The sequence below is a fragment of the Pholis gunnellus genome (assembly GCF_910591455.1).
Source record: "Pholis gunnellus genome assembly, chromosome: 11".
Classification (NCBI taxonomy): Eukaryota; Metazoa; Chordata; class Actinopteri; order Perciformes; family Pholidae; genus Pholis; species Pholis gunnellus.
Genome location: NC_136538.1, coordinates 2,780,225 through 2,792,879, shown reverse-complemented (window position 1 = coordinate 2,792,879; position 12,655 = coordinate 2,780,225). Strand labels below are relative to the sequence as shown.

Here is a 12,655-nt window from a genome sequence, read left to right as displayed (position 1 = left end):
GCCATGCATAAACATACCTGTTATCTTGCATACAATACTGAACTAATAAAATAATGGACAGAATCATGTTTCGAAAAAATATGTACATATATAAAAAAATTGTCTAATCAACCCAACATTTCACAGACCCCCTGCAGTACCTCCGCAGACCCCTTAGGGGTCGCGGACCCCTTGTTGAAGACCTCTGCTGTAAGTCAGGATGAGAAACTTTCTCAAAATAATGACTTCTCATTCGTCGGCCACTTTTTGTTCGCAGTCAAACAGACACAGCTTCAAGCTTTCACTGTATGTACGTAGGCGAATGTTGAGAAAAATGAATAAAGTTTAGATTCACAGAAAGTGCAGTTTTATTGAAAAGACTGTTGAAAGACAAAACTTTACTAAAAAAGGTCTACAACAAATAGTACACACAAGTATTTACAGAATGAGAATTCACAATGGGTATGAATGCATTTGTATGCGAGCCGAGGATGTGTTTTAGATTTTATTGATGCTGGCAGCAGGCAGGGTGGACTTGTCCAAGTCGTCGAAGTAGGCGTGAGTCATGGCCTCACGGGCCGAGATCCTCTTGGGAGGATTGTAGATCAACATTTTCTACAGCAGAGAAACAAGATGGGGAAAAAGGAGCCGGTGTCACTCAGGAGATGTGTGTAGCAGTGCTGCAATCAGATCACACAACTCAGGCTTCGTATGACGGGTTTGTCTCACGGGTTGGATCAGCAAAAGAGGAAATCTATCTTCTAGAGATCCCTGAGCACATTCTTTTGTAGCTGATACTTGCCAATCGTCGATCCATATTGGCAGACATATCATTTAGGTTGTGTTTGATTATAGCAGCTGGTCTACAAGTTTCCTCACCGTCCCAAAAATCATTTCAACGTTCCCAAAGTCAGTGTAAACCATCAGAAATGTTAAATACTATCCTTATACTTCGTTAAAGTCAACTACAGGAGTTATCTGCATAAAAACACACTATTCAAATGATTAGGAAATTAAAGATTGGATTTTTATTGATTCAATAAAAATCTTGTCATCAGTAGTTTTAATGATGTATTATAAGTTGCTTAGAGTTAGTGTTAGGAAGTTAATTTATCTATAATATCTATTTATGCTGCTGAGAAAACATCTTCAAACTAGTTAGTACATTTTATAAGATTACATTTCATCACATCATGACAATGTTCTAATTAACTACGCCCAACAATTCACTGAAGAGAGCCTGAATGCATCATAATGTAACTGAAGTGAACCTCTGTGTGTTAGCCGTTAGCATTACTAGCTCTCCTGTTGATTTCAACAGTGACTTGTTGTTTACAACGTAACATTATCAGAATCGACCAGAAAGCAATAATGCTGATCTCCTGATCGCATATTTTTACTGAATATGGTCCAATGACAATCAGTGAAACTGTATTTCTCACTGTGATGGTTAAAGTGTGGAATTCATCTACAGTTCACATGCGTGCTGAACCTTGAGGGGATTCTACGGATCAACTACATTACAGCAAGGAGGACCGCCTGAAGGAATCGAAGATGGTAATACAGGAATGGTTTGAAAAGACAACCATGCTTGATGACATGACCAACACTGGTTGGAAAATGAACTAAACAGGAGATGCTACACTGAATGTGAGAGGAAGTCGTGGACACAGACAGCATGCTTAACACAGGCATGGGCAAACTACGGCCCGTTGGGCTTTTTAACCCGGCCCGTCGACTATTGGTACATGCTTGTCCAAATTATAGTAAAGACCGCATTCATTTTGCCTTTTTCCTGCAATACCCGGCGTTTCAGTTGATCCCACTAGATGGCGCACTCCAGACACAATTGACCTTTGCTGGAGTCTGGTCTGTTGTCTCTATTGGTTCTTAGCAGTCACAACATGTCCTTTCCTGATTCGTCACATGTCTATCTCGTGACCGTGTCCCGGAAGCTCACAAACAACATTGATCACCGATCGGCTACCAGGTTAATTCAACATGGACAACAGATTACAGGCGCGTTTAATGAGTGGACAGCTAAATATTTTTTCACAGTGCGATCAAAGGCTGTATGTCTTATTTGCCAAGAAACCGTTGCAGTTTTCAAAGAATACAATATCAGCTGCCACTTTTCCACCAAGCATGCTAACTACGCTAGCAAACAGCCAACGCAAGAACTACCGCTCAGAGGTTGGCAGCCAATTTAAAGACTCAGCAAGACATTTTTCTCGGACAAACTGCTATTCAAGAGTCAAGCACCAAGGCAAGTTATTTGCCAGCATTCAAATTAGCAAAGGCCAGCAAGCCTTTCTCCGACGGGGAGTTTTTGAAAGTGTAGTGAAGCCAGTCGTAAAACTGATGCTGACCACCAGGACTTGCTTTATCACTTTCATGTCCGCTGGTTAAGTTTGGGGAAAGTATGTCGACGAGTGTGGGAGCTCAAAGGGGAGCTCAGCTCATTTTTGGAGTTAATTGGGAAAGCTGTAGATTTTCCGGAGCTGAGCGACGCAGATTGGCTTTGTGATTTTGCTTTTGCTGTGAACATATTGACACACATGAATGAGCTGAACATGAAGCTACAAGGGGAAGATCCACGAAATGTACACAAATGTGAGAGCCTTCAAAGCCAAGTTGACTTTATTCTCAAGACAAATTTCAAACAAATCATTCACTCATTTCCCCACACTAGCGACATATGAAGAAGTACAGCAAATCGCTGGACAACCTGCACGGAGAATTCTGCCATCAGTTCTCCGATTTTGAAAAAAAATAATATGTACAAGTCACTTCAGCTGGTGTCGTGTCCCCTGTCACAAGACTATGAAACAGCGCCGCAGGAGTTGCAATTGGAACTGATTGATCTTCAACGTGACTCCGTCTTAAAAGGAGAAGTTCAACTCCCTTAAACTGGATGAATTTTATGCTTCACCACGTTTCCAAACATCAGGAGGATGGCACAGAGGACGCTGGTGTTGTTTGGCTCTACCTACGTGTGTGAGCAGACGTTCAGCGTGATGAACATCAACAAATCACGTCACAGATCCCAGTTAACTGATGAACACCTCAGATCTGTCCTGAGAATAGCCACAACCAAACTGACACCAAACTTTGATGCACTGGCAAAAAAGGGTGAACAACAACACTGTCCCCACTGAAATTAAATGTCAGTTTTCTTTACTTTTTAGGTAATGGCTTTTACTTGTAATTTATATTAGTTCACACAAACTCTCTCCATCCATCTGCTACTGAACCGTCTGTCAAGTCGAGGGAACCAGTAAGATCTTAACTTCAGAAATACATCATCCCTGCACCTCTTTGCATTGGTTCTGCTTCGCAGGTCCTTTTGAAACTGTCCGGATCCACTCAGTTTTAGCAACAACACCAGGGCCATTGTCTTCAGTTGAATGAAGGGTTTACAGCGTGACGGTGAGTCCAGTGACATCACAGTAGGAAGAGCTAAATACAGCTCTGTCAAAGTGTTTGATGTATAACACGCAGGCTTCTTGGACTGTTCCCAGTTTACTGGTGAATAAGTTCTTGTTATTACATTTGAACAAATATTCCATAACAATGTCACACTTGATCGCATGCAGCTTCCCCTTTTAAAGAAGAATTTGAAACAGCCATCAGGGCCAACCACCAATGAAGTTTTGATCTTAATAGACCAAAATAAATAAATATCCAATCAAAAACCTTACAAGGCATTGAGGAACTGCATCCTTTACTCTGGTTCTTGTCATGTAGAGGGACAATGCATGTGTAATCACGCTAGACGTTTGATAAGATGCACACAACCAGTAGAAGACTGGAGTTTGAATCATTTCAATTGCTCTCCTAATATTAATCACAAAAGTCAGAACCGAGTTGTTCACTTATTCAGCCCTTTGCTTACCGCCAGTAGGTCCAGGCCATTTTTATCCAGGTTTTTCACCATTGATGACAGGTTGCCAGACTTCCATTTCGGGAAGGTGTTTTTGTAGTCAGGTAGGCTCTCTACCTCCGGCCACACTTCATTGTTTGGGGTCCCCAGAGTCCTAGAAAGAACAGAACCAGACAGAAGGATTCAAAGAGGACCAGGACGAGTGGGTAGAGCAGGGGTCACTAATAGGCGGACTGCGGTCCGGATCCGGACTCAGACACTTTCCTATCCAGAACCGAACGTATAACTGAGTTCTAATTGAATACCTCTGGTGTAGAGGCTCCAGCTCGTCACAGCTCCGTGCTCACGGGACTACATTTTGGCACGTGGCGCAAAACCGATATCTTGCTGCTCGCTCGTATCACGTTCAAGCGCCTGGTTTTTACGTCCGCAGATTGAGACTAATTAAATACCAAATGCTCATACGCAGTGGTGGAACACTTTATAAAAGTATCCTTTTAGCCATTACACAAATAATGAAGCCTATAGCTGATTATTAATAAACACACGCGAGCGAGAGAGAGAGAGATTCGGACTCAGTGTCATTGATTAAGATCTTTTACTTGAGGAAAAGTACTAATACTACCTTTTAAAAACACAACAAGTAAATGTCCTGCATTTAAAATCTTAATTAAATCTAAAAAATTAATTATAAAAGTAGAAGTACTCCCTATGGAGCCAAATGGACTCTGAAGTTGTCATTTTATATTATGAGATTATTATTGATAGAGTAACATGTAACACATTTAAATGTTACTGGCTGCAATAGAGCAAATTGTATTCATTTTTACACTGTTTAGGCTGAATAAATCCTACAACTCCCGTTGGTTGCTTGCCACCTGCCGATTAAAGTGAAGGAAGTTAGCCACGGTGTTGGACACAACTTTGACTCAGGCTCTTAATGTAGGCAGACCTTTAACAGCTATTCTCATTTTAGTGACAAGCGAAATGTCAAGAAGGTATGAAAAGTAGAAACAACCGAGGCTAACGTGACATCACACCAATAAAAATGCATGTCGTGATGATGAATAGTGCTACCTGTGTTAGAGACGGGATGATAACATTACATTAGAATGCCTTACTATTGACTTTCGACATCCTTTTATTGAGGCCATGTTTTCTCAGTAAATACCAGATGGAACAACTGATGAAGGTTTACCTGAAGATCCTAAAGAGCTGGTCTATCTCTGAGTCTCCATGGAACAGAGGCTTCTTAGTGGCAAGCTCAGCAAAGATGGTCCCAGTGCTCCAAACGTCGACGGGGGTCGAGTATCGGGGTGAACCCAGGAGGACCTCTGGAGCTCGGTACCAAAGAGTCACCACCTGGAAACACACAAGGGGTTCATTCAGCTCAGTGGTCATTCTAGAGGCCTGCCGTTTGTTGATGCTAATCAAATATGTACATGAACGTTGATCGCCAAGTGTTGGTGATGCTCTACCTCCGACGACTGTGACAGGGCAGTTTTAGTCCAGAAATCTCAGTGGTGTGTGTGTGTGAATTCTCACCTCATGGGTGTAGACCCTGACAGGAACACCAAAGGCCCGAGCAAGGCCAAAGTCGGCCAATTTGATAACTCCTTTGTTGTCGATCAGTAGGTTCTGAGGTTTCAAGTCCCGGTGGAGGACTCGACGACAGTGACAGAAGTAAATGCCCTCCAGGATCTGGTACAGATAGCTCTGAAGGGGGGCAGAATGAACATCACATGGACACGTGTTTAGAGTGGAGAAACTGAATGGGCAGAACAAGACAAATGGCACCGCCCTTTCACTAGATGTGACTCACAAAGATGGTCTTACAAAAGGTCATCGGTTTCGGTATGTTGTTCTTTAGGTCCTTAGTGGCCTTTTCCTCTCTCCAAAAGTGTTTTACTAATTTTCGCTAGTTTGTGGGCTTAATTTTTGAGGTAACGTATCACGTGACCGAGACAAACGTCTTGACATGTGTCAAGAGCCACAGGCGGATGAAATTGTGAGAGAATCCGGTCATTTTTCAAAATAAAACTTTAAAAAACCCCAATAAAATGGGAATAATATAATATTTATTCTTTCTGTGCGGCCCGGTACCGGTCCACGGCCCGGTGGTTGGGGACTGCTGGATTTGAACATTTTTTATTTTTTTTCAAACATGAATCTGTCCATTATTTTAATAGCTCAGTATTGTATGCAAGATAACAGGTATGTTTATGCATGGCAGTAGGCCATCACTCATTTTCATTTCCACATTTATTTTTAAAATGAAAACATCAATTTGAATAGCTTGTGTGCATGATTATCATGTAATTGTTGATATTGGCATTGGTATCACGACAAGTTATGTTTCTAAATGGCAGTGGTACGGCCACCCTCACTGTACCTTCACATGTTTAAAATAACAACATGAATATATGAACCTGTGTATTATCTGAATAGCTTAGTATTGAATGCACAATAGAGGTATGTTTATACATGGCACTAGGCCCAGTTAAATATAAAACACAATTGAAACTGTATTTCTCAATGTGATGGTTAACGTGTGGAATTCATCTACAGTTCACATGGATGCTGAACCTTGAGGGGATTCTACGGATCAACTATGATCCCTCACACCACTACGGTCAGTGGTTGCTCGTAGTGACGGCCGCTGTTGAAAACCGTTCATGTCGGTGTCCTTCAATCAGTTAAAATACAAACTCATATGTGTTATTATCTACCAACCATCTACGTCATTTATTACGAGCATCCACGAACACATTCAGCTGAACGTCACCAGTTAACACGGTCACTTGTTGAACTGAAACACCTGTTGCTCTGTTGAGACTCTGCTGATGAAATATTGATTCTGAAGACGGAACGCATTTCGGTGAAATATTTTCAGAATATAAGAGAAAGTTCCTAAACGAGCTGCCCCATTGATCCCATTTGAGATCCAGAAGGCAGTCAACGAGCAGCACGTACACTCACTAGCCGTTCGGGGTAAACATTTCCATCCAACAGCGATCTCCTCCAATCAGAGACGTGACTGTTACACTTTAGGATGGTGGCTAGTACACTCACTAGCCGTTCGGGGTAAACATTTCCATCCAACAGCGATCTCCTCCAATCAGAGACGTGACTGTTACACTTTAGGATGGTGGCTAGTGTAGTACTGCTCCATGACTAAGTGCAACTAAAACTTTTTTTCTTTCCTTAATAAAAATAAAAGTTTATTTCATACAGACTCGTGGCTTCTACAGGTGCATACACCATCGTTTCACGAGCTCATAGCTTGTGAAGAGTTCAGCTTGGACTGAGGGTGGTTATGATATTATGGCTAATAGGCAAAGTCCTTGATTCACAACATGAATGGGATTTTAATTTACAGAACCTCACTGTTGAGCTCCATTATGACCAACTGCAGTAAAACAACTGTCATGTTAGATCCCTGAGATGACCTGCTGAGGGAGCTTATACATCACAAACAGTTACCTTGACCAGCATAGGGTCCATGTACTGGCCAGAGGGGATGGAGTCCAGGTACTTCTTCAGGTCCATGGACAGGAACTCAAAGATGAGGTAGAGACGAGACTCCTGCATCAGCACATCCAGGAGTCTGGGATACACAAACAACAATTGGCTACGTCGTCCACACACACACACACACACACACACACACACACACACACACACACACACACACACACACACACACACACACACACACACACACACACACACACACACACACACACACACACACACACACACACACACACACACACACACACACACACACAGCTTACCGTACAACGTTGGGATGCTTCAGCTCTTGCAGCAGAGAGACCTCTCTGACAGCAGTGCTGGGAACCCCCTCCTCCTCACTCTCCAGGCGGATCTTCTTCATAGCCACAATCTGACCCGTAGCCTTGTGCCGGCCCTTATACACCACCCCATAGGTACCTACAGAGCAACAGAGGAATTGTAATGGTATGAAGCACAGCCGCAATGACACAGAATAAACTTTAGTCATGACCTTGTAGATTAAAGTACCTATAATGGCAATAGAAGGGTACAGAGAACTATTTGACAATGTAACTCTACTCTATTGAGTCTGGGGTGGCCAAAACACGGCATATTTCTAATGAATTCCACTTCATGCACATTGCACATCCTAGTTTAAACACTAGCACTACATTTGGTCATGTCATCTCGGTCTTCAACTCTTGGCACAGAAAACCATACTTTACCATTTATTTTCCCATTTCTGCACTTTGTGTGTTACACCATAATAGCAGACTTACAGATTGGTGTTTACATCGTAATGTGCTGAAAAGAAACCAATCCCTGCCTGTTTTATCTTAAGTACAGATTTACACATATAATATTTGAAGTGGGCACATAGGCCATGCAGCTGGACGTGACTGTAAACTACAGTCACTATTGTTTGACCAGAGACCTTTATATTGTTCTAAAAAACTCTGGCCCCACTATTAAGACCTGTACTCTAAATGTGGAGCAATGTGTTTGAATCATAGAGGAAAACAATAAGACCGACCTTCTCCGATCTTCTCTATCTTCAGGTAGTCTTCCATTATTGCCTGAAAAAAACAAAATCACTGACATGTCAAGAGTTGCTTCATCCGCTATCACGAGTAATGTATTTAATTAACTTTACTGACATTAAGAGAAAGTTAACTTAACTTTACTTAGTGTTAAATATTGACTAAAAACTAACAAGGCGGTGAAAGGCTAACAGCTTGAACTAGGCACACCGTAAGACGAACTGTTAACTCACTTACAGCAAGGCACCCTTTTGACGTAGAGATACTACGTTGGTCGTTCTAACTGTAACGTTAAGGCCAAAGTAACGTTACAATAATGGTGGCTTGTGTCTCTTCAGCATCAGCTGTTAACGTAGCTGTTCACGAGTGTTTTCCGTCTCGCTTAACGTTAGTAACTCTCGAGAGATGGAAAAATATAATAAACGTGTCACACAGCCGATAAAGTTGCCGTTTTCTTCACGCTAAGCTAAGTTAAGGTCACAACGTTAGCTTAGCTGAACCGTCGAGGCTAACGTACCTTCTATCGGTTATAGAAGCGTTTCTGTCCAGATCGAAGGGTTAGCTTTTCAAATAACCTGAAAACTCGTTTACTTCACATTCTATCCTGTAGAGAATGGACTGATAATTACCTGACAGCGCCTCGTTTGGTAGTGTACGTACTCTCCGTGCACAGACTGCCGTTGGAATGCTGACAGACTCTTTTGAATCGACCGCAGTAAAGCAGCGGTTTGAAACAGCCCAATGAGCTCACGCGGTACAGTTCAAAACCCGCCAATCAGGGAACGGGAAGCTGACACGTGGGCTGAGCGGGAGAGAACGCGCCGAAGGTAAAATATTTTAGCGGCCCCGAGTTTCGTCTCCCAGGCAGGGAGCACCTTCTTCTCCAGGGTACTGCAGATCCTTCAAGCGTTGATTGTCGTGTTATAACTGGTAGAATGTGTTGCAGAGGGATAGGATGTTATGTAAGTATGTATACAATACACCCATAATAGTGCATTTATCTTGATTACAATGAATGCCCTAATTCAGGGTTAGCCTACATCCCACAGTTGCCCAGATACCACTTCTCTCATCACCTTGTCTGAAAAGCTAAAGCATAATACTGTTGTTTTCTCACGTTTAAAGATACATTTGTATCTTTCCCCCTCGTTTCGTCCATGTTTTTTTCCTATATTACTTATAACAAAGACGTCTTTCAAGGGTGTGAACCAACCAATGATACATTTGTATCTACTGTACACAGAGATGGGCAGTATTTCTATTACTTGTAATTGAAATACGTATATTACTTTTGAGTATTTTGTAATTTGTATTTGATAGGGCCGATTAAAAATCTAACGTAATTTGTAACAAAATACTTTAGAGTGGAGTAACTTTGTATTTAAAATACTCAAAATACTTTCTCCATGAAACAAAAAACAGTTCACGAGTTCAGTCTTCAGATCTTCAAGTTCAACGGATTGTCTGTCAAGTTAAATATTGTATCTGAGTGTGACAGATGTCAACTAGCTTGATGTATACTTTATGTCTGGGTCTGGCTACATAGCCTATTGTATATACATGGTAATGGTTATAATATCAAGCTAGCGATCGATGCTAACATGCGAGCGATCGATGCTAATATGCTAATGACGCTAGCATGCTGTCTAGGCTAGTGCATAGCCAGTGTTTAGCAAGTTAACTTATCAGTCGAGTAGCTAGCTGTTTAAGCAAAGCAACTTCACGTGGAGAATCTCCAGAAACTGAGCAGAGTGGATCTGCTTCTGTGTTGAAGGCATAATGATATGAAATGTTCTTATTGTAGAATATATGATGTGTCTACTGAACTAATCTACATCAAATAATTTTTATTAAACATGTTTCTTTTTGCTAACTTGTTTAGAACTTTTCTTCTTTTAGTATACAAGTGTTCATGACAATAAAATCTTAAACTGCCTTTAAATATTAGTCTTGGCCAATGTAAACATTAAGAATAAGCTTAAACAAATATGCTATATATTTGTAAACACACACTGCTATATATTCGTAAACACATTTAGTGAAGCTTAAACCATATGCTATGTGCAGTAATCATAATATGTCTCTAAGTGTAAAGTCACAGAGTGAGGCAGTGTATTCCACCTGCGCAGGGCCCCCTCATTATCTAATACAAAACAGGAACCAGGTACTCCCCGGTCTTGCCACTGCCTGGTACAAAATAACAGTTTCGACTAAGAAGTAGTTAAGCGACCTTGGCTTTAGAATGAACTCTCAAACACACACACACACACACTGATCTGACTCATCGCTGGAGCGGCTGGCTATCCGTGTGCCGGTGGGGACGGACATCCTGTGCACCAATGAGGCCCTCAGAAAGTTTAAACCAAGAACCGCCTCCACCAATAGTCAACCAATCACAAAATGCCCTTAAGAACATATAAATCATTGTGACTCCCCCTTGGGGAGCGCCTTTTTCTTTGCTGTCACAGATAGTTTTGATGAGGTCCGAGCTCGTATTGATCTGCTGCGTCAGAATACTCCTGTTATGAATAAACACTTTGTTTGATTTTAAGTATTTTGAGTTCAGTCTTGTCTGTGTCCTCTTTCATTAACACCAACTAAAGTCCAAAGAACCTGAAATGTAGAGATGAGTATATAAGTAAGCCGTTGTAATGAAACATGTTGGTTAGATGTCTTTAGGAGAAGATATATCAACCAACATACTGTTGTCTGAGGTGCAGGGGAATGTGTCACAGACTTTCAGATGTGAAATAACTAAATAACATTACAATGAATGAGAGAGCTTTAGGGCTCTCTTAGTGTTTGGAGCTAAGTTGTATTTCCTAAACGTGCAAAAGGACTAAATATCTGTTTTAAGTTATCAATTTTGTATCAGAAGGCACATTTGTGAGGCTTATAAGGACTTAAGTGTGAAATGTTTGCCTAAAGCAGAACAGCTGGAGGTCAGAGTGGGTGACATCAGCTGCTCCGCTATCGCCCCCTTCTGGCTTGGGCCCCTTTCCTCGTACGTGGTTCAACTAAGTCAATCAAATGTCCTATCATCCAGCTTAAATTAACCCGATGATTGATGTCAGGCTATCTCGGGTCCTCAAAGGCTGATCCGCGCTCAAACAATCTCGTTAATTCGAACCAGAAACCATGATTTTCTAACAGTACAACGGCCAATAAACTCAAAGAAAGAGCCTCTTTTTTGTCCGCTGATGAGCAGGAGATGATCATGAACGCATATGAGGAAGTTAAATGCGTAAGTGTTGGGAAAATGTATAGGTTAATTTTAAGTGCCTCATCACCCCAATCAATCAGATGATATTTCTTTAAATGTGCTGCTGGCAGTAGGCTTAATGGAATGCATCATCCAATGAGATCTTATAGTGAAAATTATTATCTCAACTCTTTCAGAATAAGTAGATAAAAACAAGCCCAAAGAGTATCTAACTGATACGAATGAATAGATACTTATGAGGATATACGTACTGTATGCGCTTATGTATCATGTACTATATATATGTGTATATACATGTATGTGTAGTTTACCATATACAACTAGGAGTTTGAATATGCGTGTGCGAATCTGTGTATGGGCGTATCAGTATATGTATTATTCATAATCAGTAATTCAATCAATTGAAGCAGTGGAAATAAATTGTGTGATTCTCTCTATTCTTATCATGAGTCCACCTTAATCATTTTCTACAATAATGATATGCTATGGTGTACTAACATTACTGTCATATAATTATGAGTGCTTTCAACCATCATGTAGTTGCAACCCAGCTATCAAGAGGACATGGGAGCAAGTAAAAACTAAGCACTAAAACATTATTCAGAATGGTGAGTCAATATGAAGGCAAATCACTGTCAAAATCTGAGAGCGCAAATGAGATCCATGCGCGAGCGAAAATCAAACAGCTGCGCTGTTACTTTGACGAGCGCTTTTATATCACTCAGCGAGCAAAAGTCTGTCTCGCACGAGCGAAAGTCGCTCGCGAAGTTTAAACCTGCTCGCTCGTGAGTCTTTTTCCTGCTCGCTCGCGAGTAGTTTTTCTTTTTGACAGTAAGTGGGCGGACCCAGTCTCCCTTGTATCTCTACATATAATTGGTTACAAACCTCGTCTTTGGATAAACCGGATATCACTCTGACTTTTCAGATTTTCAGATTGCACTACAGGTCAGGGGCAAATAATGTACATTTTACTGCACGGGTACTTTTACTTTCTGCACTTAAAGTACATTTTGC

The 12,655-nt window shown here is 41.2% G+C and overlaps 1 protein-coding gene across 1 annotated transcript; it reads right to left on the bottom strand.

Annotated features, from left to right (window-relative positions):
* Positions 1-335: 335 nt before the first annotated feature.
* On the bottom strand, positions 336-9,119 carry cdk1 (cyclin dependent kinase 1). The gene is made up of 8 exons (XM_079169477.1): positions 9,048-9,119; positions 8,412-8,454; positions 7,660-7,816; positions 7,346-7,469; positions 5,408-5,578; positions 5,061-5,224; positions 3,875-4,016; positions 336-594 (listed from the first exon to the last, which is right to left on the bottom strand). Exons 2-8 carry the CDS (start codon positions 8,446-8,448, stop codon positions 478-480), a joined length of 912 nt encoding a protein of 303 aa, XP_079025603.1. The 5' UTR covers positions 8,449-8,454; positions 9,048-9,119; the 3' UTR covers positions 336-477.
* Between the last annotated feature and the right edge of the window lie 3,536 nt (positions 9,120-12,655).

Bases quoted from the DNA above. Each gene is read 5' to 3' on its own strand.
- cdk1 (XM_079169477.1), bottom strand. From the start codon at position 8,448: ATGGAAGACTACCTGAAGATAGAGAAGATCGGAGAAG. The intron at 7,817-8,411 runs GTCGGTCTTATT...GTTGCTCTGTAG, and splicing joins GATAGAGAAGATCGGAGAAG to GTACCTATGGGGTGGTGTAT. The intron at 4,017-5,060 runs GTAAACCTTCAT...TGTTCTTTCTAG, and splicing joins CAGCTCTTTAGGATCTTCAG to GACTCTGGGGACCCCAAACA.